The sequence below is a fragment of the Chaetura pelagica genome, unplaced genomic scaffold, assembly GCF_000747805.2.
Source record: "Chaetura pelagica isolate M959 unplaced genomic scaffold, ChaPel_1.0 scaffold99, whole genome shotgun sequence".
Classification (NCBI taxonomy): Eukaryota; Metazoa; Chordata; class Aves; order Apodiformes; family Apodidae; genus Chaetura; species Chaetura pelagica.
The window spans coordinates 2114581-2138302 of NW_009954539.1; the positions used below are offsets into that span (position 1 = coordinate 2114581).

General features: G+C 43.3%; 1 protein-coding gene across 1 annotated transcript in view; it reads left to right on the forward strand.

Moving 5' to 3' along the window:
• The window catches only part of RUNX2 (runt-related transcription factor 2), an 81135-nt gene that overhangs the window by 51267 nt on the left and 6146 nt on the right, over positions 1–23722 (forward strand). The window contains exon 5 of the mRNA XM_010004912.1: positions 3835–3996. Within this exon, the coding sequence (XP_010003214.1) occupies positions 3835–3996 (162 nt within the window). The remainder of the gene's footprint in view (positions 1–3834; positions 3997–23722) is intronic.

Here is a 23722-nt window from a genome sequence, read left to right on the forward strand (position 1 = left end):
GGGATGGGCTAAACAGCCACTCCACCCCTTCTGTGACAAAGTGAGGAGGAGGTCACCCTCCTCAGGACGTTGTTGAGTTTCACCCACAAGCATCTGCTTGGATCTGCCCCACTGACAGGCACCTGCCCACGGTGCCCCTGCCATCCTCCTTCCTCCCAGGAGATTTGGTGGTGTAAGGGACCAGAAGAGATGGGTTGATTTGGCATCAGTGGCTGAAGTCTCTGCTCCAGCAGCATTGCAGGGAATATTTGTTGTTGAGACCAAAGGGTGTCACGTGAGACCAAGCTGCACATCCACCTTCAAGGACTTACTTTGGAAATTTTTCAGTGCTGCTGGGCAGGAACATTTACCCTGTGAACTGGCAGATCACCTGTGACTTGGCAAGATGAGGGCCTTTCACTGCTTTCTCCTCTCCTGTCTATGCAAACCTTGACTGCTGTCAGCAAGCAGAGGCTGGTTTTAGGATATTTACTTCAGAATCTGGTGAAACTCATATCTTCACTGTCTCCTAACAGGCCAAAGTAATGCTTGAAGCAAATCAACCCCAGGGCAAAATCCCCCACCCTAACTCAACCATTACCTTAGCCCTGCCTTGGTGTGGAGAAATTGCAGTGACCCTTCATCTGATACATTATCTGATCTGGAATTTGGTTGAGGGTTTTCCTCTTTATTTTCCTATTCTCTGAAAAGATATGATCTCATTTCCCTGGAGCTAAGTTGCTTGCACTCTGGTTTCAGAGGGACTCGAGTTTGCATCTGAGTATCTGGGTTCAAAGTTTCCAGCTGAGATAAGCACCTCATTTTGTGAGTGAGGTACTTACAGAGTCCCTGAACCTTAAAAAAAAGACCAACTAAATATGCAAAACATAGCGGGGGAATGACTTACCATTATTGTCCTTAACTTTGGTAGAAACTGCAGCATACTGAGGTTGGGTGAGTTACCCAAGTCCAATAGATCTGCTTCAGGGCCAGAAGCAGTTAAATCACTGCTTAGTGTCTTCAGTAACGGTCCATCCTTTTTCTCTTTCTCTTTAAATACAATCAAATACATATTACATATATATAATGTGGTATTGCAGAGCTGAGGCTGTGATGAGCTGTAGAAGCTGTGTATAAATTTAAGGTAAATGTTGTAAGGACATATGATATGCTTCTGGTCTATCCAGTGCCATATTCTGCCTCTGACAGTGCAGCATGAGAGACTGTTTTGAAAGACCATTTTTTGCTACTCATCCTTCTTGTGTTCACATAGGTGTTCACGCTTGTTAGATGAAGGATTTTAGGTGTAAAACCATCTCTAGCATGTGTGTTCAAAGTGGTGAGGGTGCCAGAGACACTCAAGATCTTCTCATGCCACGAGGACTGCACTATCAAAAGTGGCATGAACCTCTAGAAGGCAGCTCCTTTCCTGAGATTTTCACCATCTTAGACCAAAAATCCTGTGAAAACATCCTCTGCTGTGATATTTTTTCCTAGCCTTTACCTGCTGTATAATTTCCTTCCAGCGTTTGAGCTGACCTAATAATCAAAACTTTAAGGGACTCTGTTTTGGATTCGGAAGCAGAGATTGAAAAGCTCTTGGAGTTTGAAGGAGCTTGAATTTGAGATTGTGCGCCTGACACATCATTAATTTTAAGATTGTTTTCCCAGCAAGCCTAGGCTTTCCGTTCCCAGTTGAAGATCATTTACCGTTGACTGAATGGTGAATTATAGTAGTGGAATGAGGCACAGAAATATACTATCAAAATGGCATGAACCTCTAGAAGGCAGCTCCTTTCCTGAGATTTTCACCATCTTAGACCAAAATCCTGTGAAAACATCCTCTGCTGTGATATTTTTTCCTAGCCTTTACCTGCTGTATAATTTCCTTCCAGCGTTTGAGCTGACCTAATAATCAAAACTTTAAGGGACTCTGTTTTGGATTCGGAAGCAGAGATTGAAAAGCTCTTGGAGTTTGAAGGAGCTTGAATTTGAGATTGTGCGCCTGACACATCATTAATTTTAAGATTGTTTTCCCAGCAAGCCTAGGCTTTATTTTTTCCTAGCCTTTACCTGCTGTATAATTTCCTTCCAGCGTTTGAGCTGACCTAATAATCAAAACTTTAAGGGACTCTGTTTTGGATTCGGAAGCAGAGATTGAAAAGCTCTTGGAGTTTGAAGGAGCTTGAATTTGAGATTGTGCGCCTGACACATCATTAATTTTAAGATTGTTTTCCCAGCAAGCCTAGGCTTTCCGTTCCCAGTTGAAGATCATTTACCGTTGACTGAATGGTGAATTATAGTAGTGGAATGAGGCACAGAAATATGTCGATATCTGATATAACAACTTGCAGTCAGTCAGATTTGAACCTGCGCCAATCAATACAACCCTAGCCTTGAAATTGTTAAAACAAAGAAGTTCATTACATTTAATGATCAAGTGTCATTCGGATTTCTGAGGAGTTTATGTTAACCATTTATATTACTCAGCTCTAATATAAGATACAAACTCCAGGAAAATCCTCTTAAAATTAAACTGGGAAGTTGGTTGTTGTTTTTTGTTGGTTTTTTTTTTTAAATATCTATATAGTTATTCTGCTTCAAGGAAGTATCTGCTTTCCAGACATCTCTTCAAACAAATCATGTCTGAGCAGAAAAAATAAACAAGGAATAGCTGAAACTACAAGGTTTTGCTGTGTGGAAGAGCAGGGAAAGGAGTTTAAAAAAGAAAAAAAAAAAGTTGAATTTCCTGAAAAAGTGCCTTTGCTTATGCCATGTGGCTGTCACATTGCTGTTTGCAAAGTAGGGCCTTAGCACAGTGCTCTGATCTAGCAGGTTCTCCAGATAAGAGTGGGTTTGATGTGCTTCTCTGAAGATAGAGGGTAGGATTTGGAGGGATGAGCTACTATTTCTGTGAGCCAATTCATAGATAGTTTTCTGTTCATCATGCAGTGCCCCCAAAAAACCTTTGGGGTTCAAAGTGCTTTGTTTTTACTGATGTAAAGAAATAAAAATAATAATTTATAAGGCATTCAGTGTCCTCTTTTATCATCAGATGCTAACTGAGAGCAAATGGTTTATGAATTCAAACACCAGTGGGTAAAACTAGCTCTCTATCTCTCTCACTTAGTGCAATCCACCAGTGCTTCAACAAAAAATAAACTGTATTTATCCTTAAAACCATTTCCTACATTGTGAACTGTAGCAAGTACATCAAAAGACATCAATGGCTTCCAATAGTTATCCCAAACCATTTGGTTTCATAATGTTGTAATTGAGGTGACTGTAGGTAGTTGGGCTGCTTCCAAATGTGTCATTTTTGGACAGATGCTAATAAGATTAATGACCTTTTTCCTCCTGAATAGTATTTTCAGTCAGAAAATACTACTGTGTAATGTTTGAACTGGGTAACTACTTGACAGGAGTGCCAAGTACCGTACAGTCCCCCACCTCTGAAGTCCACTTCCCAGGCTTAGACCTGGGTCTCGTGCTTGCTCTCTGCTTATCTGTCCAAATCTTCAAGGACTGGCCTATCTTGGTATAAGATGCTGTTAGACTTGGATGAGAAGCACCAGGAATCTGCAGCACAGCTGCTAGATCTTTTAAAACTCTGCTCACTACTCTGCTCATTTCCCAAAAATATTGTTGTGGGGAGGGAAAAGCAGAGAGCGAGGCTTGAAGGGGTTGAGTCCTAGAGGAGCAGGTTGTGTTTCATTGCATTCTCCTTCCTTTTAGCACTGATTGAGTGTATTTTCAGTAATCCTACCTCTCTCAGTTAGGTTGTTGATGCCCTAAAATGTTTCTTCCTTGTAAAAAATTTACTCTTTTTTTTTTTTTTTTTCTTTTTTCCCCAAGACCCCAGGCAGGCACAGTCATCCCCACCGTGGTCCTATGACCAGTCTTACCCATCCTACTTGAGCCAGATGACTTCACCGTCCATTCACTCCACAACTCCCCTGTCCTCCACCCGAGGCACAGGACTTCCAGCCATCACCGATGTGCCCAGACGCCTCTCAGGTAAAGACTGTGTTTTGCCTAAAACAATTACGTAGATAGGAAGAGGACTGGCAGAGGCTGCCTCTGTGGCCTCAGCCAAACCTTAATAGGAAGAGCAAAGCTCAGCTGGTGATAACAGGGTTACTGCACGGCAGGCAGGGGTCAAAGCCCTTTTTTTTCAGAGTGGAAGTGCTGCTGTGATACTCGGAGTGTGTATCATTTGAATGTGTCTGGATTGATTTCAGATCAGACTATTTTTAAATTGTGAAGCTGTTTCTATGAACAAATTCTTATTCTTTTTTTCCTACAAGAGGGTGTTTACATGCCTGTTTTAAAGTACTTACGATATTCTCTATTTTTTGGTGCTTTACTTTTGTGGTGTACTTTTTGTGTGTGGATAGATGCCTTTATTTCTTCAGTAGTTAAGGCTAAGGTTCATTATCCTGCATTTCAGTTCAGTAGCTCAAGAAAGCCTATTTCCTTAGTTAATGTGTACTTAAGATGCCTATCAGAAACTAGCTGAGTCATTCTAGGGTAGGGATTGGATAAATTTTGCTTTGGAATGGTGCTGGAAAGAGGAAATACATTTAGGAACATAGACAAGACAGCAGCAAGAAATTGAGAGGGTTTTTTTTTTGTTGAACAAATGTACATTTACATGCTGTGCAATTCATCTCTAATGGTCTCAGTCATAAAACCATCTGTGTGAAGTAATCTGATTGCCCCAAAGTAAGATAGAGCCTGTCATGGCACACAGTCACCTTGTGTATCTTGCCAAAAATGAGGAACCTTAGGGGAGGGAGGCTCAATATTAAAACCCCAACCTTGCAAGTGTGGAAATATTAGCAGCATATGCCAAAAAAGCATGTGTAATGTAAAGAAAGCCTTTATGATTCATTAATGAAAACCAAAGAATCAGTCTTATTACATCTATTTTTTGCATGTTTGCAAGATATTATTATAATTTTGGATGCTGCTGCCATACACCTGTTTGACTCCCAGCCAGGTGAATTTCTTGCTGTTGTGTTTCCCTCTTCCACCAAGCTCATAGCGCTGGAAATGTTGATCACTCCACTGAGCTGCATCAACGACAAGCTGAACTTCAGCCAGCGGGCATGTAGGATTTGATTAGCGTAGACTCCTTGATTTCTTTCATCTTGTAGGAGGGAAGCATTGTTTCTCAAACAGCTGCAAGAGCCTGTGCAGCCCTAGTGCGCTCTGCCTTCTCAGAGATGCCAAACGTCTCCATGTGGGCCAAGGGCTGGAGGGTGGTGGAGCAGGTTCCTGCGGGCTCTCCGTGCAACCCGCTGACTTGGTCCAAAAAACTTGATGGGCTTGATGCTGAGGAAATGCTTTGTTTGGCCTGAAACAGGTTCCTTTTGAGTGGGAGCCTCCTGATGGTCTGTGTTGTCGAATGAGTTATTTTTGCAACTGTGCCCCCAGCAATACCTCCAGGAGAGGCTCTGCTGGGACTGCAGCAGCTGGAGCACCGAGCACTTGCCCTGCAGCCCTTGCTTGTCTGTGTGTATTCAGCCGTGAGTGCCTGCATGTGGGCACAGGCAGAATGACTAAAAGACCTGGCTGTGTACATGGTGTGGCCGTGGACTGAACTTTTCTGCTGTACTCTGAACTCGGTTGCCTTCATTTATCTTGCCCTTTATGTTTCAGGGTCTTGACTGACACCCCTGCAATGCTTTTACATTTTCCCAGCATGAGGATCTTGATTCTAGTTAGATCCAAGATCGAAAAAGGGGACTTTGATCTTCCACAAGTACTAGAGGTTGTTTGCAGTGATTACTAATGTTCAGAAATAGAGAGGTGCGTTCCTGGGTGGAGGATGAGCTCTGATGAGCAGGCTGCAAGGAGGCACATTGCAGCCCCAGCTGCAAACACTGCAGTTTCTCTCAAGGGTTTCTTTCTAGCAGTGCCTCAGGGAGGGAGTGCAGGATCCAGCCCCTTTTGTGTGCAAAGTAGAGAGCGACATGCAAGTTTAAAGCTGCCCCTTAGAGCAAGCAGTGTATCCCTCACACACAGAGAAATGCAAATCTCCACTCAGCTCTTTCATACATCTTTCAGAGGAGAACACATCTTGGGTGAGGGAAAAAAATGACTGCTAAGAAGCACTAAAAATTTTAGGAAACTTCAGGCAGCTCCAGTGCATGAGGGAGAAATTAGAGTTTTACAAGGCCTTGAATAAAAACAAACTTTGCTTTTTGATACAGTGGCAGAATTCTGATTATCTAGGCTGTTAAAAGTATACAAGGTAATTTTAATGAATGCCATATTTACTGCCTGTTGCTTAACATCATGCAGGAAGAAAAATGGGTAAAACTTGCCCCTTAGGCCTTGGATGTCACACCTAGAGGCACAGGACTTCCTACCTGCCTTCATTTCACATCACCCAGCCTTTCCACCAGGCCTCCATGGCTCTGCCTAGGCAACTGCTTAAATTGTGCTCACCCAGACATTGCAAATGCACCATCTGATAAAGCAATGTGTCCTTCAAAGGAATGGTTCCTGGCTGTATTGTCAATGGCAGTCTTCAAGAGCTATTTTGATGGTGTTCCCATGATCAGAAACACTTACATCCCATGGCCAAAATGGTGGTAATCCTCCCCATCCTGGTACAGGTGTATCTCTTGGTGATGAGGATGCCTGTTTTTCAATCCCAGATAAGGCTGGGCATCAGAAGAGATTTGGGGCTGTAGGACAGATGTCTGCCATAGCAGTTAATGCAGTTGTCCATCCCATGAGAGAGGGAAAAAGGGCAACAGGCTGCAACCCTGAGGAGTTATTCGGGCAGGCTGGTGTAATGTGACTGAACTGGTCATGTTGATGTCTGGACTGATTTCTTTGCACAACTGAAGTGTTCACATGCAATGCTGCAAGCACGTGCAGATGAGTGCCCACAGGTGTCAAACTTCTCCAAATGGGGACCAGTGCTATATCTGCAGTGTCATACAACTAATTAATGGTGTGTCACCTGTATTTTGGCAGTATTCAACAGCAATAGCTGAAAAGCAAAGCAAAAAAAGATTATCTGGCATCACTCATGCAACTTTTGAACTAGTGATCTCTCTGGAATGTAAGTCTTGTGTTCCTATCAAGGATAAATAAAAAATAGGATCACGAGGCTATGCAGTTGACTTAATTTCACCAACTTAGTCATAAAAAGAGCAGAATTCCTCATATTTTATTAAAATATGTCTGTCTGCTCAGACTTCCCCAGAAGACAGTGAAAGTTGGTGGCCCAGCAGATTAATATTCTTAATTAAATAATATTATAGTGGAAACCATGGGAATATATGAACATGGTCATTTTAGAGAGAGTTTTGCCTGAGGGATGTAGTCTTATTGCGTGATTCACAGTGAATGCACTCAGTCTTTGTGCCCCATACATAACCAAAGTGCATGTGGGATGGGGAGCAGGAGTGTCTATTATGTAATTAATGTATATGATTCATATAAATACACATCACAGCCATTTTACATAAAGCTTTGGGACTGATCCAGCAAGTCCTCAGCACATGCAGGGTTCAGAGCAGGGAGTACAGGTCGGGTTGTTCCTGCAGTCATAACAGGGCTGCTCTGCAGCAGGTGGAGGAGGTGCGGGTGTAGATCTCCCAAAGGTAGACATCCATATCTGAGACAGTCGGTCTAAGCTCAGTTTGGAGTCAGGGGGGACAAACTGGCATTCACAGGACTGGACCAGTCTGCAGATGAGCTGCACTGGTCCCTGGCAGTGCCTTGGAAGAGCCTGTTTGTCTCCACGGGCTCTAAAGCGAGCCTAGGTGAGTAGTTCAGGTACGGGCATGTCTGATCTGATAGTCTGCCTTTGGTGAGGTGATTTAAAAGATGATTTAACTGTGCCATAAACATATCCATGTCACAGTCTTGTTACGCTTCAGTCCTGGTTTAACCCTGCTGTGATCTGCCTCACCCTGACCTCTACCTGCTCTGCAATTGCGATTGCAGGGTTTGAGCTTGGATTTAATTTTTTTGAGAATACTCCTGAGAAGGGAGGTGGGGAAACAACTTCTCCTGCACTTTTGCTGGATCTTCTCACCCGTCTGCCTAAATGCTAGTCTTTTTCTTCACCTTTGAGAGACTTGTGGAGTCAAGGTCTTAAGCTTCTAGAGGACCTACCCTGCAAGTATAACATGAACATGCTCAGTGCTGGCTGTGGAAGAGCCTATCCTATACAACTGTGTTTGACAAATTCTCATATGACAAAGGAGAACATGAAAACTGGATCTAAATAGCAGGACAAACCACTAAACCTTTTCCAGCCCCAGGCTCACACTCTGCAAATAAATGACAGATGGGGATGCTTGCCTCATGCCACCATGTCCAAAGTCTCCTGTCTCATGTCCTGAAGTCCCTGCAGCATGCAGGGTAGATTTTACTGTCTCTGTATTTACTGTGTCATTGAATAGGGACATGCTGAGACAGATGAGGAACATACTGAGATAAGAGGCACACTGGGCTCAGCCTCTGAAGAAAAAGTTTTCAGATCCACCCCTCTGAACTAAAATGGCCAGAGATAAATATCTTTACCAGTAAGTTACACAGTGGTAGAGCCTGGCCTGTTAAACACTGGTGCTGTTAAATTGTCAGCAAAGTTGGTTTTAAGCAGGGTTGGCCAGTGTGGTTGCAAACAGGTCCCAGCCGTGGTTTGGAAATGAGCAGAGTCCCAAACTTGTTCCTGTGGCAGCTCGAAGGCAGCCACCTCGTTGGGGAGGCTAAAAGGTTTTAGTATTACAGCTGTGGCCAGAGCATCCTGGCTGGATTTAGAGCCAAAAAAATGGGCCCTGGCCCTGGGCTGTGTGCTAGTTCAAGCATAGCCAAACTTTCCCATTAATTTGTCTCGCTCTGTATGTATCTCCACATTGTTTTGAACCATCTTGGACCTTCACTGGATATTGAATTTAAGAAACATTCCTGTTCTCATAGATCACTTGAGGGCTGGCCAGTTTAAATGCAACCCTGCAAATGCCAATCGTGCTCTAATCAGTGACAATGCTGTTCCTTTTTAATTTTCATTCTTGTAAGCCTACAAATCTTAAAATAAAAAAAAAACCCCACAGATAATGGAAGCAGCTCCAGCTGAGCCTCTGGATTTAGTGTTTTTATGCTAATGAGAAAGTGGCTCACATTGATAGCCCGTTTTTTCCTGAGGTCCTGTACTGGATGTCATCTGGGACTTCTAGTCCTGAATGTGTATTACCTTGGATTTTGCTTAATGTCATGTACACACATGATCTTTTTAATAAGGATTTCCCCTTTTGGGGTGAAATTTGGTATTTGAAAAAGATTAACCTTAAGAAAGAAAAGTTGTAGCTGAAGGACCAGTTTATTGCAGTACCTCACTGATGGACCCACAATGCCAGGAAAGGTTCTGGAGCACAAGTCTTACAAGGAGCAACTGAGGGAACTGGGGATGTTCAGCCTGGAGAGAAGGAGGTTTAGGAGAGACCTTCTCACTCTCTACACCTCCCTGAAAGGAGTTCAGGGAGGGGAATGTTTCTTATCCCGAGGACCAAGTCAAGTGATGGGACAAGAGCAAACTGCCTCATGTTGTGCCAGGGGAGGTTTAAATTGAATATTAGGAAAAAATTATCCACTGACAGGGTTGTCAGGCACTGGAACAGGCTACTTAGTACATTGGTGGAGTTACCATCCCAGAGGGATTTCAAAACCAGGTAGATGTGGTGCTGTTTTTAGTGGTGGCCTTGGCAGTGCTGGGTTAACAGTTGGACTGGATGATCTTAAAGCTCATTTCCAACCAAAATTATTCTATGATTCTAAGGACCTCAGGAAAATCTACTGACATGAAATAAAAACTGTGGTCATATGAAGTAGCTATTCTTGCATCCCTTAATTCCTACTAACTTCGTTAAATGTTGTGGATAATAAGCACTGAAGGCATTAGTGCTGTGTCCAAAATATAAGCCTTTTCCTCTTGATATGCTCTGGGGAGCAGAAAAATGGTTAATACCATGGCCATTGCCAGCAACAGCCTTGGTGTTAGCCGCTCCTGAAATGAATGAGCAGTTCACGCTTCAGCAGTATTGTCTCAGGCTCTTGGCAAACCCAAGAAACCAACTCTGTTTCTGGTGTTCTCACTACACTGTGATGTTTTTCTTGGTGACTATAAAATTTTTCACTCTGTCTTTTTTTTTTTCTCTCTCTTTTTTTTTTTTCATGTAAGCTGAGAGACTCAAGGTTGTCTCTTTCTCCATTTCTAGGTAATTTTCAGTGCTTTCCCTGGGAGGTGACACTGAGTGAAGGCAAAGTAAAGAACTTGGGCTTGGGGGAGCTCAGGTCTTCAGAAACAACCCACTCATTTTGCTACCCTCCCTAAACTTGCAACTTGTCTTCCCGCCCCAGTTTCTGGTTGTTGTTTTTGGTTGTGTGTGTTTTTGTTTTTTTTTCCTTTCATTATTTTTCAGTGGTTCTATTTACTTTGTTTACCACAGGTTTTCCATTTTTAGCTTCCTGCCCACTTGGTGCCACCTCGGAATCTCAGCACCTTGGCACTCGTCTGTGGGGTTTCAGTAGCAGCTTCTTTGCTGGGTAGAATCTCTCATTGGAGTAATTGTCCAGAAGATGCATTGCATGATCCCTACCTCAAGGATGAAAGCCAAATTTTTCTAGCGTGGGTGGCCTCAAATTAGGCACCTATACCCATATTTAGGTGGTAAAGCAAGCAGGCTGATTTTCAGACGTTTGAATATTATAATGGGTGTCTTTAAGCCCCTTTCATTTACTTAAAAAGGCTGTTGGGAGAGGAAATAAACAGGAAAAATTAAGGCAGAGGGCAAGAGTTTTATTCTTTAAATAAGGGATTTAAAAAATACCAAGAAGAAACAAGTGGAATGTTTTTAAATGGAGTAAATTTGTTGCTGATACAGGCAGGAAATAGCACATTCAAATATATGTGGATGTATAGATATATTTTTATCTGAGCTTTTTTTTTTTGCAATGTGTTTTATATTTAGGACACATATCAAGATTTGCATCTGTTTCCAGAACTTGCTGCTAACAGTTAGTAATGATGCCAAAACATACTTTAGTTCCAGCTTGAGACCAAATGATATTCAGGGCTTTTTTTTATTACTAATTTAGGGTCTGATATTAATTAAGGAAATTTTTCCATAAGTGCCAGGCCTTTTCTGAAGAACTCATTAAAATTATATTAACTTAAACCGGAATCACAGTCTGAGCATGTTTTGTAATGATTATTCTTACTGACTCTGCTGGGTTTTGTAAACAGAATGCGAATTGTTAGTGGGGCAACTGGGTGCTCAATTCCAGACTTTCAAAGGGACAGATCCTGAGCCACTACCTAGATGTGTGCTCCCAATAAAGTCAATAAGCTCCTAACAGGAAGGCTGTGAGACCAAGCTCTTTGTTTCATCCTTATGCAAAGTCATATGATGATTTCTCCATTCCCTTGGTGGGATGGCCATTGATTTTCTACCTAGCATGGAGCCAGCAGTGATGACTGGTGCAGGACCACACAGGTCCTGATACAAACAGGGACTCTATCCCCGTATATTAAGCTGTCTGGTACATATAGAGTGATCAGTATCACTTACTTTGCCTGTAACTCATTGTGTTCTTGAGTCTTGGTTGTACTGGATTTGGTTTGATTAATTGCACAAGCTGAATTTGTGAAATGGTTCCATAAAATGTGCGAGAATTTGGTCCTTCTCAGACTGTGACTGTGTTTGGTTCAAGATAGGTGGAAAACTATCTTATGCCCTCCAGCATTTGTATCATTTAAAAGGCCCAATTCTGCAAATCTTACTCTAAAAAATACAATTCAAGAGGCAAAAGCTACTGCTGGTAGAAACAGCTGGAGCTGCCTTGACTTATAGTGAAATTTCCTCACATTTCTGGCCAGGTAGAATTTGACCATGTTGAATTTGGTCATGAAGAGAGCATTAAAGCCTAACAGAGCATCACAACACGTTTTTGAAGTGGTTTAGTAATGGTTGTTGGCTCCATTTTACAGCTGTCCAACTCTCCTCCCCTCTTGATGCGTGTTTTAGCAGAAAAGGATCTGGTGCCATGACAGCTTGGCTGTCAGATTTCAAAGAGCATTGATATTGTTGATACTGGGCTGATACTGGTGACTGAAAGAGAAGGTAAGAGCCATTGCAAGTGGTTCAGGGTTTCTGTGGTTGTACAGAAGAAAACAACGTAGGCAGTGGAGAGGGAGATGAATGAGATAAAATGAAGGTGCACACCTTCACGTGTTTCATAAAGGATGTTATTAAGAGAGAAGGAACTGTTTTCATATGCATAAAAGGAGGGCATTTGGGGTTGCTAATCTGGAAATCTCTTAATATTTGCTTTCAGACTGACTCAAAAAAGTGTGAAGGAAGGGATCAAAGCAGGACATGCCTTCCCGAGCTGGGGACAGGTTCTCCATGTCCAGAAGAACAGTGTACAGGAGGTTCAGGTTCCCCTCAGGGGAGCCCGACATTGCACCCACATGGTGCTCAGTGGTGCTTCTGTGTCCAAGGAGTTTTTATGGAGGGCGAGGATTTCTAGCAATGATGGAACTTCATCTGCAAAGTTCAGGGGAGAATAATTTGATATAGAGAGCTTTCTGCAGGTTATTAATTAACCTATTTCATAGCTTATTAATACAGTGAAACCCATCTGATCATCTGCTTTGAACCCAGCTGTAAGAGTTCCCCAAGTTAGGTCTCATTTGAACTTGAAGATAACCTTTGAGAATAAAAAAAAACAAAACACATCAAAACTCAGTTGGTCTTCATTTAAAAATTTCTAGGCAAGCAAAATCCACCACAACTTTGGTTACATATGCTAATTAAGCTTGCTTTGGAAATGTGGGTCTTATTACTAGTCTGAATTTGTCTAACTTTAGTTTCCACCCATTTGAACTTGCTATAACTTTGTCTGCCAGATTGCAGCACCGATTTTTATTTCTGAGGTTCGAGTGGGTTCCTGTGGTGGTGACAGATAACAGCAAGGAGGTGGGTAAAAAAGGAGGTTGCTGTGGGATGTCTCAGGAACATGACAGAAGCCATAGGAAATGGGACACAGAGCTGGTTTGACATGTGAGGAGGCTGGAGGGGGCACTGTGGAAAAATATTTTTGTCATTTAAATTTTGCTGTGAGTTTGATTAAATAGTGGAAGTTCCTTTCCCTAATCAGCTAAACTCTTAAGTATCCACTGAAAGGGAGTTATTTTTGGTTGAACTGGGACTCTGCTTTTCCAACCCACCTGAAAAAAAACACTGAGAAAGCATTTTTCACTGCCTTCATGGGCTTCTGCAGTTCCTTTAGGTATTTTTCTGCTGTTATAGTTGCCCAATTATACTGTCCCTCCCATTTTTGCCAACAAAATTAATTTAATTCCTCACCCACTACCCTAGGTGGAGATACAGGAATAGGACAAGATACACATTCTCCCCTAGTTTTCATACACTGTTTAATCTTTCATTTTAAGAAATGCAGCTATAGTCATGAGGACTTTTTCCTCTGGGTGTAGATAGTATTTTCTCTGTCAAAAGCAAAGAGAAACCTGCATCTCAGAGCTCAGGCTGTGGCCCTGTTGGGTAGCAGACACCCCCAGCCCGAGCAGCCTCTTTGCTCTCCATGTTCATAATTATTCCACGGGCAAATTTGCAAATAGTGAGTTGAAAGTGCATTAAACCCTTGGGATTGCTTGGACCATACAATGCTTTTGCTGCCTGAAGAAGCTTAGTTGTGGCAAGAGTTATCATCATACACTTAACATAGGAGGTGTTGTGGTGTTTTCAAGGTGTGTGTGGAGGAGGAGAGTAGCCGGTGTGCTGTATTTTCAGTCCTGTCTCAGCCATGTTACCTCCAAGCTTTCCAGTTGTTTTTCCCAAAAGTCTCTCTACCCACTTGACCTTTTATCCTATGGTAGCCATGAATATTTGCTGTAATATGTTATTTTGTAATGTAGAAATGCTGAGTGTGGTCAGCAGCAGAAAGGCTCCTTGGGCTCTTGTGAAAAAGAGGAGCAGCCAAGCTGAGAGGAGAGCACCAGCAGAGAAGAACAGCCTGCTGGATTTAGAGGAAAGATGAATTCTGATAGCAAAATGGAGGGGTAGAGCATCTCACATCAGTCTTTCTGCCTCTTGACACCACATTTCTCTGGCGGTGAGACATGGAAGGTGCTGTGCTTGGATTAGGAGTCTTACCCACAAAGCCTCTTTCATTTAGCTTAGATGAAAAGTCCCTACACAAGCTCTAGTGATGCCACATGTGTGGTTTCCACTCATTTTTAATGATTAACTGGGCAATCGCTGTCTCATCCATGGGTATTTTGTGCTCTTTTCTATTAAAAAAGCACTGTCTAGAATTGGCATAATATTACAAAGCTGGCAGCTAAAGGTATGTCCATCTTGTTTTTAGCCTATGTAATTAGTCTGCTAAATGGACTTGCTGGAAAAACAGGATCAGAGCACAGGTACAGAAGCAAATGTATAAGGCACATTATTTGTAGGTGATAGATGTCTGTAAAAACACAGCTTGCTGTATTTAATTCTGTGCTGAAATGATGTTCTGTGTTGTGTTGAAAGCTGAACCTGGGAGTGAAAGATTTTGGTGAACTGGAGATCAGTTCCCTTGCCAGTGCCCTTGACAAGGCTTTTTGTGAGGTTTTGACTTTAGCTGGAGCACCCAAGTTTGACAACTGCAGGAGGTGCAGTTCATTGACCAAAGTAATGGTTGTGTTTGTGAGTAGCTGATGGGCCCTTGCTGGAATCACTTCTGACCCACACGATAGGCAGTGGTTGCGGATACTGTTTGTATTGCAGTAGCGTCTGGTAGCCCCATCCCAGTGTGCCAAGGACTACACAATTGAAGAAGGGGGGGGGGAAAATAAGAGAGCTCAACTCAATCCTCTATTAATTTATATTCTTAAATACTGTACAACTGATTACAAAATGTACAACATAACACAAGAGGGAACTGAGGAAAGATGAAGAAAGCCAGAGAGGTGATAGCAGTCACTGCAGCTTTGCCGTAGTGAGCATGGGTCAGAAGGTAGTGCAAGGATGATGTTTGAAAGAGGGTACTGAGGTTGTTCTGTGGCTCTTCACCTCTTCCCAGGCTTCAGGGGCAGCAGGAAAAAAAAGCACAAAGCTGTCCTTTGCAGCTCGTAATAAAATGAAAGCAGTGTTGGTCAGCATCATCGTCAAAAAAGCTAGAAGTGGGGCAGAGGATCAGCTCCACTGCATTAGACCAAGGGTCCATCTCGGGACCCATCACCTTCTCAGCATGGCTAAAAGTGCTCACTCAGTTCCCCTGGGGTGCAAACCTAGAATATGTATATTACCAAGCTGTAGGGGTTTCCAAAGCTGGAGGCTTGTAACTGTGTTTAATAGCTGTTGATAGATCTCTGTGAATCTACTTACCCTTTAGGTAGGTGGGAATAACCGCAGAGGAGCCACTGGATCAATTCTTCTATTTCCTATAGTTCTATAGAGTTGTAGCCATAAAGGACTGATGGGCATCTCATGAGATCATATAATACGTGCCCCTCTATGCAGAAATAGAATCAAACATTTGCAGGTCATTCCTGTTAAGTGTAGCCAACTAGTTATGTGTGTTGCTGCCACTAAAAACAAAAATAAAACCAGGTCCCAAAAAAGGAAAAATCCCAGCCAAAAAACTTCATCAAGGTTGAAATAGATCATGTTGGTGCAGTTAAAAGATTTTAGAAAAATAAAGTTAAAGGAAGTCTCAGCTAACATCGTAAAAAAAGTAATGAATAAATAAATGCTTGTGAAGTGATGGGGACTTTAGAAATACATTTGAAATATGCCTGGCCTTCGAATGAGGCAGCTGGCCACAAAGTGGGAGTCATCATTGTATTGTGCTGGATAGACCTAGAGCTGCATAGGGTTTGTCAGCATTAACAGAGGGAAGGTCTAGAGTAGAAACCTCTGAAAAAGCATAAACATTTAAAAGTCCCTAGGGTGCAGATTGCAAAGGCTGGGATCTGGACTGAGACTGACAATTGGACCTTCTGCAAAGGTGACTGGTTTACTGAAAAGGAAAGGAAGCAAGTGCCTCAAAAATACCAGGAGGGCTGCTGACCCAGAGTCTCTGCAACATAAGCCTGAGATGAAATGGCTCATTGGAAGAGGCGTCTTGCAGAAGCTCCACAGCGGAAGTCCCCGGGAACTGGGATGTGGATGCTGGCATGGCTGGAGGAGCCACAGAGGAATCCTGGCAATGGGAAAAAGGCACCTCTCTTCCCCCTTTCTTCCCTCTTCCTCTCTCAAATATCTCCCTCTAAAGGGACTTCTTTGTTTGTTTTTGTTTTAGTGTTTTGTGTTTGATTTTGATTCCTGCTAAAAGCCAACCCATGTTATTTTTTTATGGGTGAGAAGGAGCACAGGGGAGGATCTAAGTACCACCAGAGCCTATTTAGGAGCCATCATACCAGATTCCAAAATTAGATAGGAAGCTGGGTTTAAGGGTCGTCCAAACCCAACCAGTTCCTAGTTTGGCCTGGCCCACGTAGGTGGGCCAGACTGGTTTGGAGCTGCTTTGAGGACAGGCTGCTTGCCCATGGAGGAAACCATTCCCAGTCACAGTGGAGCTGGAGCATGGTGCCTGGTCCTCAGCCGGGTCAGCTTCTGCTCTCACCGCTCTGCTCTGCAGATGAGCTGGAGGGGCATTTAGCTTAAAGCTATTCTGTCCATTGCTTTCTTAAACAGATGAAGACAAGGCAGTAATTCAGGCTGACTTTGTGCACCTTTATATTTCAGGTGTCAGGATTGTGAATGAAAGCTCAGTGTAATCCAGGTTCTCTTTACTCTGTCTGACCTCCACCTTTTCTGTGTCCTCACCTGTTGAAGAGCTTATGAAAAATGTCTGATGGGTTTTGCCTTTAATCTTTGTAACTTTACTACATCTTCCAACAAAGGATTTAGTACTATTTTCCAAACTGTGCTGCTGAACTTTGTTATTTGGCTAATATGAAGTATTAAAATATCCATCTTGTAGCAAGCAAAGTTTAGCCAGGAAAATCAAATTATATGCCCAAGTTACAAAACAAATCAGTAGCAAGAGCCAGAAAGGAATGCATCACATTTGCCCTTTTAACAGCTTAATGGGTAAGAGGGGTTTCTAAACGTGGGGGGTTTTTTGTTTATTTTTTTCCAATATGCAATTATCCTGTGCAATATCTCCATGTTACATTTATTTTTACCAGCCCAGTTAGAAACTGTTCAAGCTTTCTTTTGAAATAAAGTAAACTCAGAGACCAGTCAGGTTGTCCAGACTTAGCTACAGGTTTAGTTAGACTTTGGTGGCAGCGTGTACATTTTTACAGCCAACAGCAAAATAAGGTGATGAGTCTTAATTTCATCCTCTGTTACAGCATTGAAGTATCTCACATTTTCCATGAGCTCTGACCATACACTTGACTGTTACTGTAGTTTATCTGAGACAGGGATTTTGAGTTTGGACCATCAATAGTGATTTGAGCTGCTAATGATTTAGCCGAAGTTGCCATACAGCAAACATCCTAAAGCATGTTTATGACCAAAGCCTGTTTCTACTTCTCATCACCAGTTTCCTGGGAGGATAAAAACCATATTCAGACTTTACACTATGGAGAAGAAGCATGTATTTAGAGGTGTTCAAAGTTGGGCTTGTTTAACCTTCAGCTCAGCTGATGAATGGAGATGCTGTGTGGACAAGTTTATAATGGATTGAAACTTAGCTTACAGCAGTTTGCCTCAACTTAGTAAGAAACTCAGGTTGTGTCTGAAATGAATGAAAAAAAATATATAGGGAAGGCTTTACACTGCTTTTATTAAATGAAATTGAAAATCCTACATTGTTAAAGTGGTGCAATGCTGAATACCAAAAGCGATATACAGTGCCTCTAGCCTTGCTATACAACTGTGTTTAGCAGTCTGTGTCCTGCTGAATTTGGTGGCAGTTTGGTATCTAAATTGGGCACTGAGTGCTGAAATGTATGGATTGAAACCTCTGTAGGTCTTTGCACTGCTCAGTATTTTTAAATCTTGGATAGAGAGCTGCAGCTCTAGCTAAAACAGCCAGCAGTTGCATGCTAATATTTCCTCCATCTCCACGAAGCTTGTGGTGACTCAGGGCACGTCTGCATTGCACAGTGGCGAGTCCTGCTCTGTGGCTTGTTGAAAGCCACGGCTTTGCCCCTGTGATGCTGAGGGTCATGATGTCCCTGAACTTCTCTTGCTCTGTCCCACCAGGCGGGTGCAGGGGTTAGCTTGGTCTTCACCCACGCATCTCTCTGCAGGACTCCTCCATACCCTGGTGCTTCAGAAATTCGTTTGACCAGTGGGTCTTGGGTCACACTGACGTGTTTGACAATTTTATCATGGCCTGACATTACCACTGTTCATGTTACTTGGGGCAGAAATGTTGTGTTCTCACTGTAAGGAAAAAACCTCTGGCCGTCGCTGGGTGAGTTATTTTCCACTGTTTTCACTCCAACAGCATTATTTCTCCTTCTGCTAAAATCCTTAACCTAAGATGGAAATGCCTCCCTGGTATCTCCCCTCTCATTCCTCCAGTACCCAGAAGGTCTTAGTGGGCTGAGCACCCTCATCCCCTGACAGGGGACAGAGTCCACAGCGGCTGCTCTTGTGGACTCCTGCTCAGCTCCTGCTCCCAATACAAGCAGCTGCTTTCAGCTGCCTCCCAGCAGGACGAGGTGTGTGTGTTCCCCCTCTGGGTACACGGGGCTTCATGCCGGGGAGGAGGAAAAATAAAACATTATGGCCCTGAATGTGGACAGGGATCGAGGCTGGAAGTGTCCGTTGAAGGGAGAAGTTATTTTGGAAGGGAAAAGTGTGTTTTTAATTGTTTAGATGAGGGGGTTTCATGTTTTATGGATGTCTGGGGGCTGGGGAGGTGCCTTTTCTTCCTCCATGTACAATATTGTTCAGAAAAAAAACCCCAAAACAAACAAAACAATTGGACTATCTACATTTGTGAATTTAAGTTTTTTTGGCCAGAAGCGTAACAGTTTGTAGGGTTTGATTTTTCTCTGGAAAAAAAAAAAAAAAGAAAAAAAAAAGAAAAAAAAAAAAGAGAAGGCGTTTTGAGAACAAGGCCTGGGTAACCAAAATATGTTTGTTTTTGTTTAAATTGCTCAGCAGAGAAATCGTCTCTTGTCTATTGTTAAGAGAGAGGTTTCAATCAAAGGCAAATTCTACATATTCTAAAATATACAGACAACTCTTTGAAAGCAAAGCCAAGGAAAACTTTAAAAGAGACCTTCTCCTTGATGCAGAAGTTTTCAGTTAGTTTACTGTGCTGAGGCTTGAGTGGAAAGAAACAGCCTGAGAAACAAATCGCAAATCCCCGTTTCGGAGACGGAAGTTGGGGAGAGCATCGTATTAATAGCACACGAGACCTTTCCACAGAGCTTCTCGTCCAGGGCTTTTCCAGCAGCAGCAAGAAAAAGGCTTTGCAGTTCGTGGGGACTTTTGTGTTTGGATTTGGCTGTGGAAGGTTGCGGAGCGAGCGGAGGGCCTGATCCTCTCATGTTGGGTGGTCCCTCCTACTGCGAATAACCCTATTGAAAACAGAGGGACTATTTGTGGAGTCATTTGTTTGTCAGGAAAAGTAGGGTTTGTAGGATGCAGCTCCAATTAGCAGCCAAATTCCTGGTTATTTTCTTGTGATAAAAACGTGGCTAGCTGTCACAGAGATGCACGTAGCATCTCTTTGGTTCCTGTTTGAACTTCTGCCACTTGTTCCGCACTTCTTCCTGCTTCCTTGGCCATGCAAAAATTATTCCGGCACCATGCTAGCTCCGATGAGCTGGCTGCTTCCCTCCTTCCCAGGACTGATGTGGCCTCCCACCCTTTGCTGTGCCATTTGGGATCAGCAGGGCTTGGGCTCTGGCATCCCTAGCTCCTGCTCACTGGTACCCATCAGAGAGGGCACCTGGAGGTTGGTTGCTCTTGATCTTCAGCTCCTGGAGCACATCAGGCAGATGGTGTCCACTCCCTGCCTGACATTGCTGCCCAACACCCAACACAGCATCCCCAGCATTAATCCCGCTTTTAATATGATCCACGTAGGGTCAGCCCCATCCAGAGGACGTAATCCAGCTGTTCTCAGGAGAGGCACTCAGCAAACAGTTGATCACAGACCTGCAGTTTTTGGAAATGCTCTCATTTGCCTGCACAGGCTCCCACACAGTGTGCACCCTGCCTGCCCCATGCATGTTGGTGCAGGCAGGACGAGGGTCCAGCTGCCACCTGCTGCTGCCCGCCCTGTGCAAGCTCAGTGTGCCAGGGGACACTGGCTGAGCATCCCAGGAGCCACAGCAGCACCCAGAGCAGCACCGTTACTTGGGGGAGGGAGAAGTGTTCTCATTAGTTGTATTTTTTTATCTCTCCCTGTTTTGGTAGCCGTAAGTCATTAGTGGTTTTTAATTATTTTTTTTCCCCTTCTTTCCCTCTTGAAATAAGGGCTGAAAGGGTAGATTTGTCCTTTTTTTTCCTCTCTTTTTTTTTTTTCCTTCTTCTTTTTTTTCATCCCTTTTTTTTTCCTTCTTCTTTTTTTTTCTTTTTTCTTTTTTTTTTTTTTTGGCTAATCTGAGGCACGCTGCCACATCTGAAGCCACTTGGCTCATTATGGATTTCATGGAAACTGATTCCCTGAAAGTGTTTCCATATGTGTGTTCCCAATATATCCCATCCTTTTCTAAATGGGAGTACAAACTCGCACACGAGCTGGAAATGGCTTCAGGATGTGACAGAGAAGTCATATGACTGGAGTGGCACTGTGTGTGGCCCTCTCTGAAAGACACGGTGTCCTGTGTGCTGGCTCCCATCCTACAGTAGATCCAGTTTCAAAGAATATCTTCCTTCCCGGCTTCTTAAAAACTCTTAATCAAGAATGAGCAAGGAATCTGCCATCCTCAGGAGGGACGCCTATTAGTTGAAGGAGATTTGAAAGGAAAATTTGCATGGGGAGGAAAAAACAGGGGGTTTAAAGGGTGAAACCATAGAGCAATGCCAAGGGCTTCCCCCCCTCCCCATCCCTGCAAAACATAGTTTCTTTGTGTCTGCTTGAGGATCAGATGGTATTTCTGAGTTCCTAGTATGCAGTGGAAAAGTACAATTCATGACAACATTGGAAACAAATATTTATACTGGATAGTTGAGGCACATTTTTCAGGAAAAAAAAAAAAAGTAATAAAGTAGACTGCTAGCCCCAATGTATATTATCTTCCCATTCACTGGATTTGTATGGGATCCATGTGCTGATGTTCACCATCACCGTGCATGCGTTACAGCTCTCAGCCCCTGTGGTTTCCCCCCGGCTGAAATTCAGGCAGGAAAAAACTGGGGGAAGCTGCAGCGAGGGCGATACGCGCCTGCGTGCGTGTTTGGCCCCGCAGGGCTGCGGAGCTGCTGGACTTATTTCCAGGAAACATTATTTACTTTTTGTTTTCAACGTAACTCGTAAATGGCTTGAGACTTTAAACAAACAGAGGGCTTTTGATACACTACCATTCCTTTCCACCTGAATCACCCATGACAGCTCAAGACTGAAGTCACTGAGATGAGATGAGATGAGATGAGATGAGATGAGATGAGATGAGATGAGATGAGATGAGATGAGATGAGATGAGATGAGATGAGATGAGATGAGATGAGATGAGATGAGATGAGATGAGATGAGATGAGATGAGATGAGATGAGATGAGATGAGATGAGATGAGATGAGATGAGATGAGATGAGATGAGATGAGATGAGATGAGATGAGATGAGATGAGATGATGAGATAGTGAAGACCGAGAAGTTCAGAGGCTCCCCATCACACCAGGTCAATGGGCATCCAAAGGTGGCAGGTCACAACCGCTAGCTGAGGACGCATTGCTGTAATGTGACCATTTGTCCCCCTCCTGTGGTTCTCATTAGAAAGGTTTATGAGTCCTGTGTAAGTGCAGCTTCACGAGAGGTGATGTCTATAAATGAGGCAGTGATGACTGATGCTTTGATAGGTCCATTTCTGCTCCCAGCAGTCCATCTAGGAGGGGTTTGTTGTTGGTTTTTTCCACACAGAGGAAGATTTTCTATCTGTTGATACTCCTAAATTCAGGGTGAGCTACCTCTTGAGGTGCAGCCAGTAGCTGTGTTTGGACGTATAATGTCACCCAGCAAGGTTTAAGTGCCTAAAGAAAATCACCTTCTTCCAGCACAATTTGTCCAGCAGAAAAGTCATATTGAGGGAGCAGGGCAGGTAACGATGGAGCCCAGGCTAGAGAAGTGCAAAGAGACCCTGATTTTGCCGTTAAGCATTGTAACAGCTCTGCCTGGGAAACACTCTCCTTTATGTGCACGAGTGGTACTTTAATGGTAGCTGCTAATTATGTTATTTATGGGGTGTTTCTCCCAGCAAAGGGCTTAGGTGCTGCACCATAAATTCAGTGAAAACATCTATCTGCAAATTAATCCGTGGTATTTTAGGTGTCAAAGTGCTGTTACCTAAATACCAGGAGGCACAAGTGTGCAGTTTGCTGTGTGAACTGGGGTACCGAAGGATGGTGAGATGAGATGCACTAGAATTAGGTTCTCCCCTGTTGTGCAGGAGGCTCTGAAGGGGTTAAATGTTCCTTCCTCCTTCTGACTTTTGTGAGGCTGCTGTGCTTAATATTGTTGCCTTTTAAATGGTCCCAACTAGGCCTTGAAGTTAACACCTTGTTGAGGTGAAGGAAAGAGGAGGGGGGGCCAGCTCACACCTTTTCTGCTGCTATTGTTTGCCAGGAGACAGGCTAGGGGTAGTGGGGGAAAATGTATTATTTTTTTCCTTGTTTCCCCCCCCCACCCCTCCTCCCCACCCCCAACCCACCCTAACCCCGAAATAAAACAGCATTAAAGACAGAGTGTCCCTGAGCCCCAGCATGAAGATGGGCACCAGCATAGGTTTGAAGGATCAGGACCTAAGAGCTACAGCAAGGAATAGATACAGGAGGAGGTGGTTTGGAATGCTCTGGGAATTGGAGTCCCAGGTTCCATCCTGCAGCAGCATACAGGGGGAAGCTGGTATGGCACCTTTGGAAAACCAAAGTCTTGCCTAGAAGGAGAAAGGAGAGGGATCATGCTGTGTGTGACCCCTAAACACTTACTAGCAGAGGCAGTTGACAAGAATTTAACAAAATGAAGAGCAAAATTGCACTCTCCCCCTGATACAGAAAGATGCTTCGGGAAAACAGAGCTAGCAGATAATTGCTCCCCCCCATCCAAACATGTTGCCAAGAATCCCCAAGATTGCAAGACAAAGTGCTCAGAAATTGGGAAATGTCAGTACTTAATGTTGCCTGCACAACTTTAAATCAGCCTCATTCTGCTTATGCATTATATTACAGATTTTAATTACAGTATCACATGATACTTTTCCCACGGGATTCCTGTCTCATTCAGTGCACAGGATGGACAGTGCTAACTTAATGAGCATCTCTTCAATATTTTGTTTTCTTCTTGTTCTTCACATTTCCTCAGGCCTTGCTTATTGCAAAGCATTTCATTTTGCTCTGAAGAAGGAATTCTTAATTTCTTGATGGACTTTGCTGAAATACGTATTCTATAGCACTTGTATACAGTTTGTTGCATTGCAATATTCCCAAGAATGAAAGGACTAATCTCTTTTAAAAAGGGTGCTGAGAATCACTCTAGGTCTTGAGTAATTCCGTGCACCTTCTGTGTGTCCCCT